At 40.9% G+C, this 24,312-nt stretch overlaps 2 protein-coding genes across 9 annotated transcripts in view; both read right to left on the bottom strand.

The window, feature by feature from the left end:
- Positions 1-1,086: 1,086 nt before the first annotated feature.
- On the bottom strand, positions 1,087-4,260 carry MLNR (motilin receptor). Its single transcript, XM_074859715.1, has 2 exons — positions 3,318-4,260; positions 1,087-1,423 (listed from the first exon to the last, which is right to left on the bottom strand). The coding sequence occupies exons 1-2, from the start codon at positions 4,075-4,077 to the stop codon at positions 1,110-1,112; spliced, it is 1,074 nt and encodes a 357-aa protein (XP_074715816.1). The 5' UTR covers positions 4,078-4,260; the 3' UTR covers positions 1,087-1,109.
- Positions 4,261-4,359: 99 nt separating this feature from the next.
- Positions 4,360-24,312, bottom strand: part of FNDC3A (fibronectin type III domain containing 3A) — a 125,402-nt gene continuing 105,449 nt past the window's right edge. For 7 of the 8 annotated variants that reach the window (XM_074859687.1, XM_074859690.1, XM_074859688.1 and 4 more), the window contains 11 exons: positions 23,052-23,120; positions 21,636-21,754; positions 18,816-18,921; positions 18,561-18,736; positions 17,360-17,473; positions 14,419-14,568; positions 14,051-14,334; positions 11,819-12,028; positions 10,256-10,422; positions 9,623-9,750; positions 4,360-6,852 (listed from right to left, as the gene is read on the bottom strand). In XM_074859687.1, coding sequence (XP_074715788.1) covers positions 6,538-6,852; positions 9,623-9,750; positions 10,256-10,422; positions 11,819-12,028; positions 14,051-14,334; positions 14,419-14,568; positions 17,360-17,473; positions 18,561-18,736; positions 18,816-18,921; positions 21,636-21,754; positions 23,052-23,120 — 1,838 coding nt within the window. In that variant the 3' untranslated portion in view covers positions 4,360-6,537. Of the gene's footprint in view, positions 6,853-9,622; positions 9,751-10,255; positions 10,423-11,818; positions 12,029-14,050; positions 14,335-14,418; positions 14,569-17,359; positions 17,474-18,560; positions 18,737-18,815; positions 18,922-21,635; positions 21,755-23,051; positions 23,121-24,312 lie in introns of those variants that run through there. The other variant, XM_074859693.1, reaches the window with a different exon arrangement.

The following is a 24,312-nucleotide window of genomic DNA, read 5'->3' as shown; positions in this document are numbered from 1 at the left end:
TATACCACCAGTGATGCTCCTGTAAGCACAGTCCCACTTCATTGACTCTGGTCCAGACGTGTATCACTATGGCCAGGAAGGTAACAGGTAAAATGTGTAAGTGCGACGGCGTTCCAGAGAAATGGTACTGCAACTCCTTCTAGCTCTTCCTCACAACAAGCTGCCTTCCTAAACCATATAAAGTTTGTATTTAAAATCTTTGTAGCAAAATTAGTGAGTTGGCTTTTGACTTGCAGTGCAGCGTTATGTAGCAGTAAGTCCTGGGTGCAGCCCAGCACGTTTGGTGACGGGTCCTGTTTGTGGTGAGAAGGGTTAACTTGGTGTATTATTTGCACGCACAGTACATACCGCGATGCAGTGGAGACACACCGCTAACATTTACCAGACACTACGGGTCTATCACCAGGAAGTGATCAGGAATATCTGAACTCTTACAGCTATAGGGGATTGGTGGCTAGTATATAAACACGAGACCTTATTTGATTGCATGGGTCAGACCAAAAGGGTTAAGCCCAGAGGCTGCTGTGCAGAGGAGATGCTTTCCCAAGGGAAGTCAGTGAAACTCACCTTCATGATTACAAGACCAGGTACTAAAAATGTATGTCCCCTTCTTCCAAGAATGTTCAAGGTGGAGGGCCATTTCTTTTGAGTCCATCTGCATGCAAGACTGTAATTTATAAGATCTTGTTTATAAGAAAACCATTTTAAAATGGCAAAGGTTGCCTGGGAGTTTTACCCATTACTGCACCCAAGAAGAGCTACTACCTCAAACTCCTTTTTCCTTTGCGGTCCTTGATGTTACGATTTTTAGAAAATACTGGAAATTGCACAGAACACTCACGATGAACAACATGTAATAAACTGAAAGCACAATTTCACTGGCAATTTACTCCGGCTTTTCCTGTTGAGTTCTTTTTCATGAGTTGCACATCACTCTCACTACTTTATAGTCCCTGTTTGCTCTGTTAACAAAAACACAAGTATCTCAAAATATGAACGGTTACAAAATGCCACACAGCCTGACAAATGTCCATCCCTTTGCGACTCTCCCGTGGAAGGGAAGTTCCCTTCCTTTGCAGAAAATGCCTGGAAAAGTGCAGGCTGCAGTCTCAGAAGCTGGTGGCGTACTCGTTTCTCGTGCTTGCGCTGGTCTCTGTGTAGCCACCAGCATCTTTCGTTACCGTGAAAGCCCTTTCTGCAGCTCGGTGTGGCAACAGCAGCTTGTAAGCTGCTGCCCTGTACTTCTTCGAAATGAGGTTGTAGAGGATTGGGTTGATGGATGCACTCAGGTAGAAAAGCTGCAGAGCGAATATATTAAAGTACTGGGAGAACAGCATCATCCTAGTGTCCTGGGTGTTTATAAATATGATCCTGCCAATGTGGAAAGGCAACCAGCAAATTACAAAGGCCAGAACCACCACAGCTATAAGACAAAATAACACATGCGATAGTTAAGGAGCGAGTTAACTTTTCAACCATCCAGTAAACCAAATTTTACGTGGCTGATTTTGCAGGTTCTTCTAACCGATACAAATGATAGATAGAAATCACTGCATTAAATTGTTGGAAAACCACGAAAACAGGACTATCATCAAGTCTGATTGTCAGTCTCTGGATTAAAAGGTAACTGGTAAAATCTTCAGCTAAACCATGGGTTTGCTGAGAAAAATGTAAACAGCTAACAGTGGTGTAACATCCATATAATAACATCAGACACAACTAAGATTCCCCTCGGCAACATCTGTAATGCCCTGTGTGTGCCATCAAAATGAAAGTCAGCATAAGAGGTGTTTTTGTGGAAGCACACAACAGCTCCATTTGCTACAGAGCTGTTCCTTACCATGTCTAGACTACTGAAAAGACCGTGGTGTATGGGCTGAACCCTGGTCACCCAAGCTCCCACTGAACTTGCACTGTTGTGGTGGGTTGGTTGCTAACGTAAAGACTTACAGTGTAGTTGGTCTACTGATTTTTTTCCACTGAAGCTCCTGCATGTATCCCCAGACAATTACTGCTGGAGACAGGTATTTGACTAGATGAGCCTGAGTCCCTCCAGCTGTTCTCGTGGTCTTGTGCCGCATTTTAGCACAATATAAACAAATACAAACACTCTTTCAACGGCAAAATAGCAGGAGCAGATGAAGAACAATTAAATAAGCATATTACTGTATCCATACTTTTAATTATTTTTGTTTATAAATGCATGTAAGAAAAACAAGTAATCATTTATGGACCATCCTGTGTGTTTCTCAGAGCTTAAAAAAAAGGGATGTAGCCAAAGCAAGTTTACATCTGAAATACATCACACGCGTCGTGCTGCTGGCTCTTTGAGCTAAGGGGGAATTGGTCTGGTTCCGTGGATTCTGAGGAGATCGTGGACATGGGTGTTTCTGCTGGAAAACATTGTGCCTACTCCAGTGTAAGTACCTTCCTCAAGTAAGTTAGTAAAATGTACTCTCTCGGGCTTCTTAGTTTCTTTCCTTTGTGCTATGCTATTTCCATCCAACCGATTACATCCTTGGTAAAAGAAGTCTCCCATGCAGCATGTAAAACCTTCACTAAAGGTAGGAAAAAAACCCCCAAACCAGGGCATTTCTTTCTATGCTCATTAATCAATAGTCAGATTTCTTTTTTCTTTTTTTTTTTCTTTAGATCAGTCACTATTTACAAACTTTAAAGCCCCAGGGCAGACTGCAATCTCTAACCTTCCAGAGCCTGATGCAGGTTAATGAATGTATAACTAAGAAGATGAACTAAAAATTAACAGCATCCTACATCAGCAGGAAGCGCTTCGGTATTATGTGATTTGTCTGCAAACAGCTTGTAAGGGTTAAGCTGCTGTTTTTCAGCCTGCCTGGACAACCAGTGGATTTACTCCTAGGAGAGCTATGAAACACCGCTAAGAAAATCAAACTTATTTTTCAGAAGCAGGAATTTACTAACTAGGGGTGTTGCTGCCCGCTGGAAGAGACTACTGATGTTACTACAGCTTTTCTGAAGTTGCAGACTACCTTGTACTTGGTTCTGCCTGGTAAAATTCAGAAAAAAGGTAATTTCTACTGAAGGCAGTCATGCTGCTGGATGTGCAGTGCTACAGCAGGTGAAGCGTCAGCTGTGAGGGAGTGAAATCCCTGCCACAGCGGTCCCTGGGAGCACTGGAGGACTCTGCAGTGTGGCTGGGACCTTCCACTGTGCCGTCCCCACCCTGTGCAGGAGCTGTGGGTGCTTTGGCCCCGGTCCTAGCCTCAGCCATAGCCCTGCCAGTCCCGCTCCTAGCCCCAGCCATAGCCCGAGGAGGGATTGGAGGAGGGACTCACCCAAGATCTTGACGGTCTGGCGGTGCCCCTTCTCCCGGAGGACCGCGTTGGGGCCCCGCAGGCGGGCGTTGCTCCGCCACAGCTCCCGGCCGATGAAGCCGTAGAGGATGTTGAGGCAGATGACGGGCAGGATGAAGTAGAAGGTGGTGACCCAGAACATGGTGGCCAGCAGGCCGGACTCCACAGCCTGCAGGGTGGGCTTACACTCGCGGCTGAAGTCAGTATGGTTGTCGGGCTGCTCCACGCCGACCAGGAAGAAGAAGGGGCCGGCAGAGAGAAAGGCAAAGGCCCAGAGGATGCTGATGACGGCCTTCACCCGGCGCTTGGTGACGACCACCTTGGCCTTGAGGGGGAAGCAGATGGCGAGGTAGCGCTCTACGGTGAGGGCGGTGATGTGGAGGATGGTGCAGTAGGTGCAGCCCTCGCTGAGGTAGTGAGAGAGGCGGCACAGCAGCTGCCCGAAGATCCAGGGCCGGGAGCGCCAGAGGCGGTAGAGGTCGAAGGGCAGCCCCAGGAGGATGAGCAGGTCCGAGACGGCCATGCTGCCCAGGTAGAGGTTGGTGGTGGTCTTCATGTCGCGGCAGCCGCGGATGACCAGCACCGTTAGGATGTTGCCCACCACGCCGACCACGAAGATCCCCAGGCAGACGGCCGTGACAGGGACGAGCGCCCGCGCCGGCAGCGCCAAGCACAGCCGCTCGTCGCACGGCGGCCACGGCCACGGCTCGCCCTCGCTGCCGTTCCCGCCGCCGCCCCGCATGCCGCCCTAGGTTCGCGGCCGCCTCAGCCCCCTCCGCCGCCGCCGCCGCTGCGAGGCGGGAGGCGCCCGGCCGGGGGCAGCGCCTTCGGCCTCGTCCCCGCCCCGCGGCGGGGGGCTCCGGGACCGGGGCGGGGCGGCCCCCACCGCCCCTCAGGTAGCGCGCGCGCCTCCGCCCCGCCCCGCCCCGCCGCCTGAGGGAAGCGCGCGCGCCGCTGGGCGCCCTGAGGGGAGCGGGGGCCGGCAAAGGGGAAAAGGGCGCTTCAACACTGAGCGACCACCACCAAAAAGAATGATACTTTTATTTTCCACAGATTTTTAAAGATACTTTGCTACATAGTTTATGTATTTTCTATCAGACTATACAGGTTCGTCTTCATGGAGTCCGACGTTGTACAATTGTAAAGTGATATGTTTGGTAGTGTATCTATAACGTTTTAAAAAGTTTAGAGTTTTTTCTTTTTTTTTGTTTTTAAATTTATTTTTGGAATGTACAGTATATGAGGTAAAATTAAGATTACATTAAAAACTGTCATCAATGCAGTAATACGCACTGAGGCTCAAATGGCAAATACACTATTAAATGATTATCAAAAATAGGAGCTCATTTGAATTTTACTATGAAAAACATAAGTCACTGCAGATTAACTGTAGTAACAAATCTTACCGTTTTAGACATTCAACCGTAAGAAATCTCTGGGCTGTTACATGCAACCTCATTTGCACTGCCAAACATGGCACTTTTAAGAAGATTCTAGAAAACATCAGTTATCGTGGTATCCTGCAGGAGGGCATCAGCCTATATGTACAAATGACAAATTCGAAATAAAATGTAAACATACAGTACATTTTAAAGACAGATCGTTCTTGCCATGTGGAGGCCAAGTTCTTTGCCATTTCTTTTTTTTTTTTTTTTAAAAACAAAACTCAGCAACATTATTCTACAGCACAGATCATTGGACGTATAAACAATTAACAATACATGCCCGTTCTAATATAAGAGAAATTCTTCAGAGATCTTCAAAGCACAAGACAGAGGTTCCTTTTTTTATTATTATTAAGACCGACAGAAGTGTTTAATACCATTAAAAATGCTAAACTGAACACAACTAGAAGTCATTAATGATCCACTATCTTGTAACTCAAATAAATTAAAAATAGCTAATTACAAAGTGTATAACAAATAACGTAAGAGTGATGAGACAAGGATTTTTTTTTCTTTTTAAAGATAGTTTCACTACAAGCTTTGTGTCACTGGCAATCATTGACATCTAGCAAGATGTTCAATGGGATACTCAATAAAATTCAGTCTGGTCATTCAAGAACTCACAAATGCAAGCTCACAAAACATTGATGAGTTATGCAATTGCAAAGTGCTCTAATGCAACATTAACTACATGCAATCAACAATTTGGTACAGTATCCAAAGAGACATTACATTAAACATTAGGATCTCAAGAAAAAAGCAGCTTTAAGTTTTCTGGTGCAAATTACTACACTTCGTCTTCTGATTTGGTGCCCCAAAGAAAGAAAGACAGACAGAAAGAAAACGAGAAAAAGGCAGTGCTCGATTCTGGTGGATGTGGCAAGTGAATGTTGGGGAAACAGCAAAAATTTGGTAATGAGTTTTACCTCAAAAATCTATTAACTAGCCAAAATCAGAGGGCACAGACATCTGTATAAACTGCATCCAATCAAAGGTCAACTTCAGAAATGTGGTTTTCGATTTAAATAATAAGTCTAAGAAGTTCTCTCACACTCTCCCTTCTATATTCGTAAGAAGTAAAAGAGGCATTTTTTAAGTAAACATCAAATCCTGGGGGTAAGATAAACCACTTGTGCCATCCCCTTGTAGTCTTTCGAAAACATCTACTTGCAGTGAAGAACTCCACATTTATCAGGTAAGAAGCTTCCTTCATGCATACTCTTCCATCCAGTTTATTATTTGCTGCCTGAGAAAAGCCCCTTCTGTTTTTCAGCATAAATCCTGCTTCCCAAATAATTAAGACAAATGAGGAGGTAGAAATACAGCGCTAAATTGCTTTCACAGCATCAGATTAATATTGTATACAGCACAAGTTTGTTAGTGTAAGTTTTAAATGCGATCTACACATTCTTCCCTGTTACGGTAGCAACCCTTAGAAGTGTGGGCCAGGAAACCATTTTTACACTCGTGTTTACTGGTCAAACCGTTTTCATTAAACACTGCTTGCCTGCCCCATATAGAGTTTGTACTGCAAGAAGGCATATTAAAGAAAAGATTGTATTTCTGTGGCTTGCGTTCTAATAACATGTGTCAGCCTACACCTACCAGTAAGCATTTTAGAGTGGCTGAAAAGGTCTGCATCAGTCCCAATGCCGGTGCTAAATGCCTGTTTTTGTAAAAGCAAGAGAACAGAATTACTTTTAGATTATGAGAAAGTAAAATGTAATGGGCAGCATTCTAAAATAAACCTCTTTTCTTCACTTTATTACGAAGTACTGGATGATAACAGCAATCAGAATGGAAAAGATAGCAAAAAGTGCAAGGATGACAGCAGCACACACTTGGTCGCTCTGTGACCATTGTGTCCTTGTGGTTTGCACAGTGTCCTTGTTGGTGCTTGCCGGTGGTTCAGTCCTCTGAGAGATGAATAGCACTGGTGCGCTGTAGGGGCCTATCAGGTCCTGATGACCTGCTGTCTCTTGGCACTGGCGGATGGCACACGCGCGGAAACGGTATTCACAGTTCAGCTGGAGGCCTGTGTATCGGAACGACCAGTCCGGACCCTTATAGATCTGGCAATAAAGGAAAAAACACGATACATCAAGTAACAATGTCCTACATGTACATACATATCTCAGTATGGTTTTGTTTACGGTGAAGGTAACTGTAAAAACGATGACTCCTCACCAGCGTTTTCACCCATGAGAAGAAAAACGGACAGAAAGCTCACAAACGCAATTTAAATGCCAGATAAAGTCTCCAGTCCTTTTGGTGAAACACAGGAAAAGAACAACAAGTGCTTTTACAGCACGACAAGTACATGTCAAATAAACTTTCAGAAGCCCCAGTGTTAAGATGTTTTCAGTGACAACACAAATACTACCCCACGGGATCTAATATACAATATCATATCACAGGATTTTAGGCAATTAACTCTGTATGAAGCTACTTCATTCATTAAGTCTAATCCAACCCAACACTGTGCTGCAGTTAAGATGTGTTTAAAATACTATATCCCAATAAACGCTGTATCAGGAAAGCTGCAAGGAATCCTCTCTGTGATTCTTAATGTCATCAGATCGCAAGACACAGGTTACTTTTATTAGGGTGTTCTCCATGGGCTGGTTAACACAAGGAGGCTGTCAAGTTCAGTTCACAACTCTGGCAGGGAGTGCCTAATGCAGTGAAATCTAAATGCTGATTTCTCAAATTAATTAATTTGCAGCTACGTAAAGGTCCCGTAAAAGCCAACAAAATCCCATGCGGGTGCAATTTTCTGTTCATAGGTGTATCAGCAGGTGCTGAACGATTACGTGGGAGGCATAGTACAATTTGACTTCTCTCTTCACCTTCCCCCACCCCTCATTACCTGGATTTGCTTTATTTAATTGGTAGCAGGATGCGGAAGTTTTCCCTACAGTTCTCACTGTTGGACAACATTTCACAAATGCAAACTACCAACCACTCAATGAAAGAAGCAGGTAATCTCTTCCAGTTTTGTTGTTTGAAGAGCTGTGGCTGTGCCTGTGGCTACTCACAGACTGAGAAAGTCCTCTGACAGCCAGGCACCCAAGCTTCACTGGAATCTACAACCTGGAGACTTTTCTTTTTCTCAAGAAAATTGTTCCCTCACTGAGACAGGGCAGGTCATCAGAAGTGCAGCTTCCTCAAAATTCTGCTAATTTGTGACATGCATTTGGTAGCGAGCAAACAGGCCACAGACACGCATCCTACTGTAGCTACAACTAGGCCAGCTGGTGTGGGTTACTGTCCTCAGCCACTTGTCCCCAGTGCCCTGCCAGAAGTTGCCTTCCCCTCATATTTGTTTGCTGGGGTATTTACTTGGTTGCTTCCTAACCCCTTTGAGAGCTTGACTGGTGTATGTAGCTCAAACAGCAGATTACTAACTTATTTTGTCTGAAGCATGTAAGGAGCAACAACATGAGCAACTCGGCTGATGGATCACAGAGAAGGAGGAGAGTGAATGTTTGGCAGGGAAATGGTAGTAAACAGCTTAGAGTGAATGTTCAGGCAGTTTATTTTTTGTTCATGTCAAAATTCTCACCATCATGTCTAAGTATCTTAAAGGCTGTTTCCACCGTCTTTACCTCTCAACTGTTCAAATTTTAATTTTTGCGAACTAGTCTTCTCATTTTAATTTACTGTTCTGGAGAGGCAACAGGAATCACGCACCCCAGACTACTTTGTTATTTCGAGGCTTAAGGCATAAGCTTTATTTTCTTGTCCAGCTCATTTGGCAACTTGCATTTCTAATCCAAGTGTGATTTGACTCTGTGTCTAGAAGCAACTCTGATCACGCCCTTCTCATATATTTAATGTTGCATTTACAATTTTAAAGTTGTAATAAAGAAAATTCACATGGCAAGATAACAAACACCCTGGATTATGGTTCATCTTTTACTGAAAGATTTAACAAATGGACATAACAAACATAGTGCTACACTAAAAGTTATGAATTATGAAAATATTAAGGTCTATAATCTACCAAAGCACAGGCAAAACTTATTTAATACTGACCTATAACAAAATTATAATATACCAGAATTAATTGTGTTTCCTTTCTATAAGGAAACCTGCTTGTTTAATAGTGTGAAACAGAGTTTCCAACTCTAATTTCATGTCAATTATCAGGCAGTTTATAGGGAAGCAAAATTAGCGCTGCACATCCTCTTTTAAATGCAGACTAATTTGTAGCTTGGCTTTTCGAACTGCATCTTTGGATAATCAAACCTGAAATTAAAACACACTCTCAACTGCTCGACCCTTGTGGTTACAGCATGCCCTACTACTGAAATGGTCCTATGGTAAAAAAACTAATCACTGAATTATATTAAAAATGTTTCCCTACACCTGAATGTCTGCGTTGGATAAGTAGGGGTCTTTCCTATCTGTAGTTCTTTGTACAGAAGTATGACTTTGACAACACCAAAGCTCTTATAATATTGTTTACTGCCTTCAAACAGCTCTCAGTGCAAAGAGAACCTTTTGTTCTTTTTCTTTCAATTCTCAATTCTGTGCCTCTGGGTGAATGGGTTTTTTTGTCAGTTCTTCTCATTAGTGGACAATTTCCTCACCACTTAAGGTGTCAAGCTGTATTTAGTAAACATCAGTGCAACCCAGAGAGGCTGCAACTTACTGCAATATTTATATTACTTAAATCTCTTTTCTCTAAGACAATGGTTTTAGGAGACACTGCCTTGTACTATTTAGTAACCAGAAGTTAGCATGGTAACTAAAAACATACTGTAACACAATAATCTTTAATCTAGTTATCACAAATACTAATTGAAGAAAAATACAATTAACTTAAACACATCATACCTGTTTGAATTCTGAGTCTTTTCCCACCATGACCTGAAGACAGTAGATAACTGGATCCCCCTTCATGGGCTGCAGAACCTCCCACGCGATTTCACAAGTGTGATCGTTTATTCTCTCTATCCTTGGTGCTGATGGAAGAAAACACAGAGGTGACAGCTAGCTCCGCTTTCCCCATCACTTATCCTTATATTCTAACGACTTGTAAAATTCTGTATTCTATCTGCTATTCTGTCTCAGAGAAACAAAAGAATCAGATTCAAATGTATTCTGCCTACAATGGTTTTTGGAACGACAGCTAACAATTCACATAAAAAACAAATCACACACAAAAAAAGCTGCTATGCTTACAATTATTCTAAACGTGCTAGGAAGAACTTTCACCTCAAATTACTCTAACAGCCTGGTCACTCTCTCCTCGTAAGCAAGGATTCTAAGTACAAGCCTTCTTATGTCCAAGAATACATTTTTGGAGTGAGTATTTTAGGCTTTAGGCAATTACATGAGAGGAGCATTCCCCTACTATACCTACCTGCACTTGGAAAAGGGCTTAGCATTCCAAATACCCCAAATGCAACACAATACCAAAACCAACTTGCCATCCTCCCAACCCCCAAATGAAAAAAGGACCTTTACCTTTCAAGGCAGCTGGAACAGATTTGGGAGTAGTGAAAACATATTCCTGGGAAAGGGGACCTTCACCAGCTTCATTACATGCCTGAATACAAAATTTGTATGATGTTGACTCACTGAGTCTTTGTACTTTGTATGTATGACATGGCCCTCTGTATAAGGATACAAACCTGAAAATGAAAGAGTAGCTTATTTTAAACACAGAAAAGGACTTCCGAAGTAGCTACAGTATTGTCTGGAAATCTATTCCCATGATTTCCCAGAATCTAATAAGAAGCCCAGAAATACTTATTTCAGAGTTAAACACTGTTCTGTCATTACTATAAATCAATAAGCTTGTTTTCCAGGGCCAAGTTTTTATTCCTCACGTCTTTGAAATAAAAATATCTTCTACACAGAGTACTACATATTAGCTCTTGGCAAAAATGATCCTAAGCCCTTTCAGAAACACTTCTGCGCTTGAAACAATGAAAAAGGATAGCAGTTCTCTCTCTCAATGAGCTGTGTTTGGGCATCTACTGCCCCAACATCTTTAGCTTTTCAAAAATAGGTAACTAGATTTTAGCTTTTTGTTCCTTTGCAACTCTCCCTTATTATGCCTAAGAAAGGCTCATGGATCCAACTGCTTTTGCACATCATCGTCAAAGATGGGCAACGGGTGAAGCTCACTCAGATCTGCACAGGAGGCCAGAGGCACACTTGTAGTGCACACCAAGCCCCATTCTGAGAGCTTTGTAGGCTGGCCACTCTCCTTCATGTTGTAATTCTTACACAGACTGATCTTGGCAGCTCTCATTTGATTTTCAATTTTGGCATCCCCAGGACACAGCACAAGTTTAGCTCTTTCTGCAGGGGTTATCATTTACTTTTGACTTTTCTTTTAAATTTAAAACAGATGGTAGCTGCACATGACCTAGTCTTTGGTAATTGCAATGAATTTCTTTCCAGTTGAGAATCTAATTTCTTTTCCTCCTTGCAGCAGAGCAATTTCACCTAGCAGATCTATTTTGTCTCACTGTCAAGCTAAAGCCACTCAAGAGATTCAGACACGGTACAGAGTGTAGCAATGCTGTTCATTTCACCATTTAGGCAAGGCTACTTGCTGTACCATCTCAGCTTACACTCCGATTTAACATGAGAGAAGGGGTCCTTTAAAATAATTATTTGTACTACATGAGTTTATTTTCCACTAAAAATAATTGCATATAAAGACAACAGAGAGTACAGAATTCACCCCTTCCAATATTAAGTATGTAAAATCCACAAGACTGATTAGACTTGATACTTCAACAAAATACTTAACCAAACGTGAGAGAGAGAAAAGTGTGCTGGTACAGAACATTTCATTAAACTCTTCACATTGAACTGTAAATAAAAAATTATAAAGTTTTTAATCTTGTACTTCCCAGCACAGAACACTAGAGCCTTTCTTGCCTTGCCAGACGAGATGACCTCCTATGTCTCTTGTAAATTCAGCAAAGCGTATGGAATTTTGCCCTTTGCTGCCATCTCCCAAGCATCAGACCACAGCGATACAGGGCAGATTAAAGTGATGCCAAAACCAACCTTCCGTTCTTATCCTCCATTTGAAGGTGGTACTGAACGGAGTCAGTTAATGCTTTTGCAGTTCCCTCTCCCCACTTCAGCTTGAGAGTCTGAGAACTGTATGCAGCACATTCTAGGCGAGGTGGATCCGGGGGGAGAGGCTTTGTTTTCAGTTTTATGGTGTGGCTGAAAGGACCCGCTCCGAGACTGTTCAGGGCTTGAATTCGCACTCTAGTATTTGAAAAAAGAGAGAATCAGTTAATCTGAAATTAGATTCTAAAAAATAACTGGTCATTTCCAGCATTCATATTCAAGAGAGAATAACGGTACCAATAGATGGTACTTTCTACAATGAAGACTTTTATCAATATTATGCTTTGATAGATTGTCATGAATATGCAGGAGTGTCATTTTCCTTGCCACATTTTAAGGAGTTGGACTGATTAAAAATAAAAATATGTTAGCATATTTGCATCATTCACATTAGTGAAAAGATGCAAAAGCTCTATCAGCTACTTCAAGAGCGGTTCATCTTCCTGACCCCACAGGCCGTGTACCAACATTTCTGATAGCCACACTGGAGAGATGGGGGAAGATAAAAAAACCTGCCCCCAGAAGAGGTGAATCCGTATCTTTGGCTATGTATCAGGTGAGTTCAAGGATGACTACAGCGAAGTTTTAAGGGCTTTTTGGAACAGATCTAATTCATGTAAAAAATAAAGTGATGGTGCCCAGCCACCTCTCTTGCTGTTTTCACTGGTAACATGTCTCTGGGTGCCTGCAAACACAAACCATCTTGGGTCTGCTTGGAAAGGGAGAGGGGGAAACAAAAAGAAGTCAAAGGACACATGGATGAGGGGGGTTTGCAGAACTTGAAAGTCAGGGATAATTTTATTTTTTCCCCTGGATACTCCATGGAAACCAATGCTGGCATTGGGTTTACACGTAGGAATTAAAAGAAGTAGCCAAGAAATTTATTTCTAGAAGGAAAAAACAGAAAACAAAGAAATCTGAGGCTTTTTACGTATCTCACAGGTAGCCATAGAGAGCAAAGTGTGTCTAATGTTATTTTGCAGAATAAGATTTGCTTGTCTAAAATAGTATCCAGGTAACTGGAAAAAAGGGTAATCACAATAATTAAATTCTGAAACAATCAACCACACATTTCAAAATATTGAAACACAAATGTGTGTGCAGGCTTATGAATAAATATTTCTCCTTCACTACAGTAATATTTAACATTATGCTAATTTGTTATAGCACAGAACTAAGGTTAATATATGCAATTTTTTATTTCCACAGGGTTCACAGTGTATTCTATAAAATCACTTTTGTGGGTAGAAGTACAGAAGTATCTCTGCAATAGAAGCTGCTCTTTTTTCAGTTTGTTGACACAGAGAGCAACGTCTCTTCAAATTGCCAGTGTTATTGTTACTTATAAGGCACACAGAAACACTGTTGTCTTACATACAGCATTAAAAAAGTAAAACCAAACCCCTAACGATTCAGAAAACTTCATAGCCAGAAGATATCCTAAATATACTGAAATCAGTGTGGGCTTAAATTCCAACTTCAGTGGGACTGACACTCTCCTTTAAGTTTTAACACTGAGGACGTGCTTGTAACAGGAATGTAGAGGGCCTTCAGGCAGAATTATTGATTTTTACATTTATGTTTTTCAGTAACCCTTAGGCCAAACATAAAGGATGATTTTAGCAACTAAAATTCTTTAAAAGAGATTTAAAATTGATTGACAGATTTTCAAACTGATATTCTTCATGCTGACTGCCACCCAAATACTTGCTATTTCTGCAGAACAGGCATTGCAATTGCGATGAGCTGTCATTAGATCAGACAATCCAGTCAGTAAAGACTGGACATGGTCCTTCTTTGGATGGATTTTATCTGGTCAAACAGATTAGAGGCCATCTATCTATGAAGCAACCAGTCCAAAAACTAGTTATGAATCTGAATCTGCAATCTGAAATCAGTGAAACTAAGCATTAACCAGGCAGATACAACGATACCACAATAAACAAACTAACATAAATTGTTCTTGAAAGAAAATAATAACAGCACAGCTCATCTATTTGTGATGATCATCATTACAAAGCTTCCTTTTGCTCCATGGCTATGTACTAATGCTCCTCTGAGAGTAATGCAGAGTACACAAAAATACAAGGAGACCAACAAATAAAGAATCTGCTCTTGTGGAAGAAAGAGTAGGCTGTCAAGTAGCCGTGCATGGCGTACCTGTAGGTAGTATCTGGCTGTAAGCCATCTATAAAATAGGTCAGAACCTTCCCAACAGTTATTGGCTGCTTGTCTCCAAAGTCTATGCTGTAGCCAAGGATTTCAGATCCATGGTCACAAGGTTTTTCCCAACTTATAGCAAGGCATGTGGAAGGAGAATAGTGTGGACTTTCAACTTCATCTTCACTTAGTCCCCGAAGAGAAGTCACAACTGCAGGTACAGAGGCTGGAGTCATACATGCCACCACTTCACTGAAAGGGCCTGCACCTGCAACATTCACTGCCTGCAAATGCAAAGCAGACCATGTCTTTATGGCAGGGGCGATTCCCGTTTCCAAATTTCACTAACAATAGTTTTAAATCTTTACCTGAACCCTGCAATAGTATATAGTGGCAGGCAAAAGCCCTTTCATTTCACAGTTGAGCCCGGGCCCACAATAGGAGATCTGCATGCATCCTTCCACACCGCCCCACTCCAGTCGATACTCTGCAATGTCAGCTCCATTACTCACTGGAACCTTTAAAATGGATACAAATAGTTAGAAGTTAAATTCACTGACTGAAAAAAAATTCAACCAAAGTCACCATATCTATATTTTTTTTTTCACAGGAATGTTACCCTCCCATTTCTTTGCTGATTTTTCATGTAGTACAATCAAGTAAATCAGAACTCATCACTGGCCTTGGCTCACCTATACTTTAAAAACGCTACTTCCTGTTGCAGACTCTTCATACAAAGTAAGTAATTGTGATTTCACTTGCTTAAATACAGAGATCATTTAGCACACAGCATTTAGCTTAGTAGCCTGAATGACCAATGGCAAGAGATGGTCTTCTTGAGAGGGTGATCTAGGGTACTGGAGTTTTCACTGATTGGGTCTATAGCACAGGGATGACAATATGTAAAAGCACACCGGTGCTAGTGTCTTCACATTACAGATGAAAGGACTCCTCCTTTGGAGCACATCAAGGCTCCTGTGCATGGAAACTAGGTTGGAAGCATAGTGAGAAGCAGAGAATTTGCACTCTTGTCTTTTTCCAAGATAAAGTTGTGAAGCAACTGAGACAGGCACGTAAGCAACAACACAGACATGGACTGAAATACCTGCTCCAGGAGTCTGTTTTTCCTCACTACCTGCCCTAGGAAGCCAAACTTAGCCTCCCATGTTTGGGAGTTGAATGGTTTTCATACTCCTTAGAAATAATAATTTGAAGTGCAGTTAAAAGCACGTGTATCAGTGCCAGACTAAGACATGAAACTATGGAAAGATATCAGCAGTCAGTGAAGTAATAAAGAAAAAAAAAAAAAAAGGCAAAAAACCCCACCCCAAGTTAACAAAAAAAATTTCTAAATCGTGAAGAAAACAGAAGAAAATGCTGCTGGTGTTTTGGACCAAGACAGCAGTCACACTGAGGTGCAGGTAATAATTGCTCCAAAGCATGCTTTTTTCTTTCCCCTTCTTTTGAAATAAAAGTATTTGCTACTTTTAGCATTAGGCTATGTGAAGATAGGTGACTGAATACAAACAGCATTTCACAGGATAACATTTGATGCTCTTGAGCTGTGATTGATAGGGACTCCTTTTCCCTTCTCTAATTTACAGTGATATGTGTTTGGTCAGAGAACTAATGCAGCTGTAGATGGCTGTGCAACTGTCACTGAAGATGGAGTAATTTCTCAATGGTACTGCTGATGCTGCTGTAGAACTGCTAGAAGAGTTCACCTTAACAGAAGTAGGGGAATCCAAGACAACAAGTTAAGGGATGACAACAAATCGGTGGGAAGTGTTTAATATGGTGAAAGGTATGGCTACCAGAGGAATTTCAACAAGGAGGATCTGATACAAAACTCAGGAAGTTCTACTAAGACAAAGACAAATGCTAAGTCCTGTACTTGGGCTAAAACAGTACAGGCTAAGGAGCAACTTTCCAAAAAAGAACCTGTTTGTCCTGGTGAGCAAGCTGAATGTGACTCAACAATGTATGTCGGATGAAGGCTAACTACATACTGGCTGTATTTGCAAAAGAACAGCAAGAATGCTAAAAGGAGTAATGATTCCCCTCTACTCAGCACCTGTGAGGCTGCATCTCCAGCACTGTGTCCCATCTTGGACTCCTCAATACAACATAGACATTGATATACTGGAGTAGTCCAGTGGAGGCTCACCATGGGGGAGTGCAACACATGACAAAAAGGTACGGTTTGTTTGACATTAAGCTGATAAGGTTAAGGGGAGATCTTACTGCTGCCTTCAATTACTTACTGGGATGGTACAAAGAAGATGGTGTCAGATTCTTCTTGGAGGAGGCATAGTGGCAAGACAAGAGGCAAGAGTCAACTTGCAATAAAAGATATTTTGACTGGACATAAAGGAAAAAAAATCTACAGCACGATAGAGTTTGCCCAGAGACATCTTTACCAGGCTGCAGAATCTTCATTCTTGGAGATAAGTAAAACTTGAGTGGACAAGGCCCTGAGAAACCTGACCTAAATTTGAAGTTAGGTCTGCTTTGAACAGAAGGTTGAACTAAATGACATCTACAGGTCCACTCCTACCTTAATTACTCTGTGATTCCATATAAAGCAGACATCTAACATTGGTCAAATTAATCCTACCTGAACACTGCAAAAGATTTCTTCAAAAGGCTTTGCCTTGTAGACAATGAAGGCGAGCTCCTCTGACATACCCAGTAGGAAGCATGAACTTTACCTTCCAGGTAAAATAGCTCCTTCTTTTGTTTCTGTACAGTTCTAACTCAGATACTTTACTCCATTTCAAGCCACTGAAAAGCTGTGTTTAAACAGTATTCCCAGATAGAATCTTCGTTTTTCCAAGCTTAATTTTTATCTATTGCATTTTTTTAATCAGATATCTAAATATTATGGGTTTATAGGAAGTCTGTGAGGCTTTTGCTATATTATTACTGATGTAATTACATAAAATTAAATCAGCTTATAAAACCAGCAAATGTACAATAATCTATTGTATTATGTGGATATATTCGCTCTGAGGAAAGGTAACTACATTAAAGAAAATTTTTAAGAAGAGCCTGCATCACTCAGAAATGCAGTGCAGCAGTTGTGGCAAAACTCTTAAAAGAAAGATCTCAAGTACCTGCAGGCTGCCAACTTACAGCTGTCAAATAATGGTATGATGAATGACTTTTAAGGTTCTACCTACCAAGTATTGGATAATCAGGTAAGTATGTTTAAAAATGTGATTAAAATACAGTCTTAAGCTTTTTGAAGTTGAACTTTAAAATGCAGAAGACAATCATGTTAAGACAGGTGTAACATGGCATTCTTACCTCCCACGACACCTGAGCACATGCAGCAGATCTGCACACCACTTGAGGGGGCTTGCACTGATCTGGTGGTCCAGGTGCTGTCGTTATTTCACATTTTTCTGAATAAGGTCCAAACTATTAAAAAGGGAGTTGATACAACTAATTTGTAAAAATAAAATTACTACTTTTGAAATAACAGTTTACCATAGTAGCAACATACAATAGCAGCCTGAAACTTTGTATAACTTCCTTATAAATTAAACCTTTGTGATTGTTCATTCAGGATTTATTTCAGTATCTGACTGTTCTCCAGAATAGCTGCAAGACTATTCTCTATAACAAACGCAATCGGAATAAATTTAACACTTCAAACTCTCAGGAAAAACAGGAAAGTGCTATCCAAATCCTTCTTTTGAAGTTACATGATGGCTGCACTGTAACTGAACACAATTTGCAACCGCCTATTTATATCTATCTAAAATAAATAAAGGATTCAAAAAATGCTTGAGCTATAAAACACTCTTTGCAGAGGCGAGGGTAAAATGTTAGGTCAGTGCTTTAAAGCCTTAAGCTGCAGATCTCCCTACAGTGTCAACTGGTCATGGGAGTTTTTATGAAGAGAATGTTACTGAACAAATGCAAGCAGCCCTGCCTCTCTGTCTTTAAATCAGGACTTTGGATACATAATTAAATCAAGCTTGTTCTACAGCAACAATTCATTTAAACACATTTAATACCCCAAATAGAGAAAATATTCTTGTATCTGATAAAACAATGTACTCAGAAGTTAAACTAAATATAAAAAAAGAGTCAGGAAACGCTAATCATTATGTTCTAGAACACCAACAGCTGTAAAAACAAAGGTCAATCATTTTACAAAGCTATATACCGAAAATAATTTGCTACCTTACTTCACACGAGAATATAAAAGTTGTAACAATGGTTTGATAAAGTACTTGGCATTTCCTAACCATTTCCCAATGTTATTATTCAGATATAAGACATAATTAGCTATTTTCTCTTCCCTTTATCTTAAACCCCCTTTTATTATAAACTGATGTTTAACTGTCTGTTCCTACCCAACAATAAGCTGTGTGAATCAAATGGCTCTACATTAGGAAATCCTCATTTTAAAATTAGTTAAATGCTTCTTTTAAAAGAGAAGATCTTTAACAGTGATTGCCGTCTCTGCAACTAATTTAATTTCAGATTGCCTCCTTACCCCAGCCTTGTTAGCTGCTCGCAGTCTGAAGTTGTACATCCTCCCTGGAAGAAGGCTGCCTACTGTGCATTCAACATCAGAGCCTTGGTAAACCTCTCTGTGTTCATCGGTTTCTGTCTGAAACATTTCTAGACCGTAACAGGTAATGGGTGAACCCCCATCTACTTGAGGTGGTCCTAAAAAGAAAGAAAGAAAAACTTCTTTAATTAACACATTTGGATCCCTTACACTCACTAATAGTTGTAATAGAATTACCCCAGCGTAGCTGAATTTCTCTTGCTCTAGGTCTACCCTGTAGCCTTGGAGGCTGGCATGGACCAGGAACCACTGCTGGTGTTTGCACCAGTAAAGAATCAGATGCCTACAAAGGAAAGACAGATTAATGAAGTCATCTAGGCCAAACCAAGCACTATCAATTATGCCACAAGTAAAGGCAAATACTTGAGTCAAAACCAGGATCTTCCATTTTCTGAACTACATCCTCAAATACATGAAGATGCTTAAGTGATCTGGTATGTACTTCTCATAATACCTATATAAAACATGCTATAGCAACTACATAATATGCAAAATTAACTTTTGCTTTCATGTTTTGGTACATGTGCAAGGGGTAGAACTAAAAAGAGTGGTTAATTATCAGTACAAACCTAGTATAGATGCTTAAAATATGACTTGTTCAATGTAAACTCATTCTCTTTTCCATCAAACTGCAGTTTAATGATTTCTAAAACCTTACTCTAAGGGTTGTATACTTTCTGTGCAAGAACCTCTCAGAAAACAAAGAAATGTCAATCTGAAGAGATTTAAAAAAACTGAGATTTCAACTTTTTCATTGCTTAGTAATACTTAATGTGCAACAAACTTCCACCTCTGATTTGAACTGTGTGCAAAAATACCCAGCATAACAATATGCAGCAGATGGCACTGACTATTCTGGATGCAGACAGAAATGATTCAGAGACAATGCAGGGTTATTAGCTTCAGCATGATACAGAACAAGTACAAAGTTGGTAAGCCTTTTAGTTTACAAAGGAGATGTATCTTAGAGTCTCATTTCACAACTGCTTTCTACATATGTTCCAGAAAGAGTGGAGTGGAAGCTCTGCTGCTTTTCAGTTCCTCTGAAATGCAGTTGCACAGAACAACTGATGCTGCTTAAAAAGCAGAATGTTTCTCAGGAGGCATATGTCCATGACAAGCTACAGAAAAGTTTAATTACATCTTTCTTTACTATTCTTCTGTTGACTTCTGACACCTTCAGAAAGAATCAGGACTTTCTGAAAGTTATTTTCTCTTTGGTACTCAAATAAAGTTTATTCTAAACTAATGGGGTTGGGCTGTGGGAGGTTGGCAGAGCAAAAATCTCCAAAGACATACATGCACTTGTGGTTAGGTGATGGACAAGTTTACTGCCTTCCCCCTTCCCCTGCGCTGGGTTTGTGTGTGTGGTGGGGTTCCCCTGCAGCCCGTGGAGGTTCATGGTGGAGCAGATGCTCATCTGCAGCCTGTGGAGGACCCCACGCCAGAGCAGGTGGATGCACCCGAAGGTGGCCGGGACTCTGTGAGAAGCCCACAGTTGTAGTTTGGTGCTGGGAAGACTGCAATGCACAGGAGGGACCCACGCCAGAGCAGCCTGGGAAGAGCTGCAGCTCGTGGGAAGAACTCATGTCAGAGAAAGTTCATGGAGGACTGTCTCCTGTGGGAGGGACCCCATGCTGGAACAGGGGAAGAGTGTGAGGAGTCCTTCCCCCCTGAGGAGGAAGGAGAGGCAGGACTGACCACAACCTCTATCCCCTGCCCCCTGTGTCGCTGGTGAGGAGGAGGTAGAGAATTCAGGAGCAAAGATGAGCCCAGGAAGAAGGGGGGTGGGGTGGGGGGGAAGGTGTTTTTAAGATGTGGTAATGCTTCACACTTCCCTCCTCTGTTTGTTAAGTGTTGCTGCTGGTGGTTGAACTAAATTGATGTTCTTTTTCTTCCCCTAACAAGTCTGTCTTTTGCCTGTGACCATAACTGGCGAGTCATCCCTCCCTGTCCTTGCCTCAATTCCTGACTTTTGTTGTATTTTCTCCTTCCCATCCCTGAGGGGGAAGGAGTGAGCAAGTGGCTTCGAGGTGCCCAGTTGCCCCCTGGGCTCAAACCACCCTGAACAACATCCTGTACAACAAAACACCCTGTACCACAGCAAGCTGAGCTACAGTGAGAGGGAAAGCATTGCAGCTGAGCCAGCACTGAAGGAGTCCAGATTTATTCTTAAGACAAGGTGGCTGTGGGCAAGGCTATCTTTGCAGACTTCTATGTGAAGGAAGAACACATGAATTTCATGTAGTAAAGGGGGGCTGGGGAAGAAATGGCAAACACCAAGAATGCAAGGTTTTAAGATTTTCAGGAAATCAGCTTGACAGTGAAGCCCTGCTGGAACTCTGTAGAGAACCAGGGCTGGCTTTGTTACACTTGCTGCTGGGAAGAAGGGAGAAGAATACAGCCTGACATTTTGGCTGAACTACACCACAGAAGTGACAGAGCAAGTGCGTGTGTATGTATGTTTGTGTATGTATGTATGTGTGTATGCGTGTATGAGGGAGCATAGTACAGCACACCAAATTGTTTGGGAATACTGAAAAGGTGGGCAGTACAAACATTTTGACTGTGGCTGAGACAGCATGGGAAGAGACTACGGAGCACAACCCTGTAAAGCCTGAGGAAACACTGTCCTCCCCTGCCTGCTTGATGCTCAGACACTGACCACATGGAAAACATTAAATTTACACTGCTGTCTTGGCTTAGGCCTTAAGAAATTACGTTCTATCAACATATCACACAAGAACAGACATAGTATCTGTAAATAAGAAAAATACCTTTAAACGAAATATAGTATCAGAAAAGAATATTCACATTTATTTCTTTAAGAAATGGGCAGAAACTTGAAACACTGTGCATTAGTACTGGAACTGTCTGAGGTATTAATTACGGCTATTTTGTTAGGCACTTCCGTACAGTATTTGTTTATTAATTACTGGACCAGATTTTCTTAAAGAGAGAGAAATTTTATTTAATAAAAATATTAGCTCATATTACCATGCTTTGTCCTCCTTCTCCAATGCAATATACACGTAAGCGATAGGAACAGCCAGGATTTAGTCGGTCACACACATGTTCCCTAGCAGCTCCGTTGTATATTGTGTCCCATTTGTTTCCTGAAAGGTTAAGAAAAAGTGTGCAATGAACCAAGGTGTACTTGTCACACTCCAGTACCAGCCATAGCAGGCATCCTAGCTTCCTAAATAAGTGTGTGCCTGAAGTTTATAAAAAAAAAAATAATCTAAGGCTTGCTTTGAGTTTCCTGGAAAAAGATCCAATCACTTCATAAAGACAGTTTCATAGGTAAATTTGTGTAGATCTCCTGAAGTGAGATACCCTCCTTATTTGGTATACACGTTAACTAGGAGCAAATTTACTTCTAATGAAGTAGTTATTACTGGGCCAGCAAGCACATTCAAACATCATAACCAAATAAATAGGAAAGGTACAAAAGCAAAATTTTCAATGGAAGAGAAACTTTTAATTACAACATTCTTTTTGCAGACTGTAACTACAGTTTACAATTGATACAGCTTGTTCCTGTATTCCTGAATGGCCCAGCACCATCTGAAATACTGATTTCTTTCTTTACTATTCAGCCAGGTTCTTAAATCAGAAACTCTTTTAGCAGTTTCTCTCTCTTTTGAAGAGATTAAGCAGGGAACCTGGGGACTTTTAATTAAATCTCCAACAGCTCAATACATCACAGAATTTAGAGAACTGGGAATAAAACATGATGCACAGTTCACTAAATCTGCATGAAAGGCTTGGGTAAATCATTCCAAAAGTGACTTAACGTGGACATGCGATGGAGTAAGGAAAGTGACAGACTAAGAATCAAAAGAACCACATCTGAGACCCAACAGGGCTGCCATTACAATGTGGGGACAATGTGCTGTCTTAATCTGACACAGCACTGGAGAAGTATAAACTTTCATTTTCATTTAGCTGAATAGCTTTATGTCTAGTTTAAGAGATATTGTTAATTTCCCTTCTGTATGAAAGGAGAGAACGGCAAATCGCAGAAACAGTTATCCCAACTGCATCGCTGCTCTCCTTTATAGTGATGAACGGTGCAATACTTTTTCTTTCATCTGTCACGCTTCCAATGAAGCTACATGGCACTGTCTTCTTGCCCGAAAATGTCTCCAGTGTGTTATTTCTAAACCAGAATACACCTAATTAATAAGTTAAACATGGAGCATCTCTTTCGACACACAGTTTTGTGGCATCTTCCTTCTAAGCCAGAGAAAAAGAACCTCTTGTATATAAGCATCAACATCCTTGTTTCTTGAATGGCAGTCCCCTGCGATAATTTCCCCTGTCACAATAGACATTTTACTCTTCCCACAGGCGCACACATGCATAAAAAAGAACACAGCTGACTGCCAACATATGCTCCTAAATACTTACCATTTAAGCCTTCAGACATTTCCACAACGTAGGTATTTATTGCTGCTCCTCCATTGTCTTTTGGTGGATCTGTAAAAAACAGCAATATTCCAACTAAGCAAGGTAAATTAAATGGTTTTGTAGCTTTTGGGAAAAATTTACAAAAGGCAAAATCAACAGCCAACTGGAGATGGGTGTTTATTTAGACAGAGAGCATCCTAGCTAGCCATAGCATCCTAGTTCAGGACAGCTGCAAATCACTCAAATTCTCCATTATGTGAAGCTGACAGCTCACAACCCTACTCTATAGTCTAAAGATGAAGAGTGACAAGTGAATCAGGCACCTGGGAGGTGCCACAGCAAACATCTCAGTCTGAAGTGCTGTGGAAGGCTGCCTGATTATGGTTTCAGGGACACAGATCCTAATGGTCCCGTAATTTGGACTGCAGACAGGAAAAGATTATCATACTGATTTGCAAATAAGAGTATTTCAAAATGATTTAAAGGACAGCCATTCAAAAACCTAAATATTTTGTGAGAGAACAGAAGTCAGGAGTTCTACACTGAAAACTAAATATCTTAAATTTTTAATACATCACTAGAAATTGAGTGCACTATCCTCCCTGGTATAATATTCATTTTATGTACAAGATATGAACCTATAGACCTATCTTTGACATGTAATCCTACTACTCTCAGAGGTGACTTAGAGAACAGCAGAAATAAAATAATATGGAAGACCAACATTTTTGACAAATATAAAGACAACATGATACTCCAATACAGAAGGTTACTGCTGTCATAACATTACATTATCTATGTGCTGGATGAAATGGTATTGGCTTTCAGGCAAGGGTTACATACCATATCGCACCTGCTAAATAAAATGAGACTTATTATATGGCACATAGCACTTTTGGTTGGGAAGGTAACAAATTATTTCAGATGAAAAATAAAATTATCACATTAATTATCACTCATTTAAAAAAAAAGAGAGCATTACTGTTCAAAATAATGACTATGAAAGGTTTTATATATAAATAGATTTTTTAGATAGTTTCTGATTTACAAGTTACTTATTTCTAATAACTTCATACATTACCTATCATCCAGACAAGATCAAGTATCAGGCCCTGATGTAGCAAAGCACTCTGGAAAGATGCAAGACTGGACTTTCCGAGTACTACTTATACTCTACAAGTAGCTTTACTATTAACGCAAAAGAATTAAACATACTGTTAAACAGAAATAGGTAAGAAGTTTAATTACCTGTGACAATAAA

This window comes from Strix uralensis, chromosome 2 (genome assembly GCF_047716275.1).
Source record: "Strix uralensis isolate ZFMK-TIS-50842 chromosome 2, bStrUra1, whole genome shotgun sequence".
NCBI classification, from domain to species: domain Eukaryota; kingdom Metazoa; phylum Chordata; class Aves; order Strigiformes; family Strigidae; genus Strix; species Strix uralensis.
Note: the sequence above shows the minus strand (reverse complement) of the source record. Positions and strands in the feature narration are given on the sequence as shown.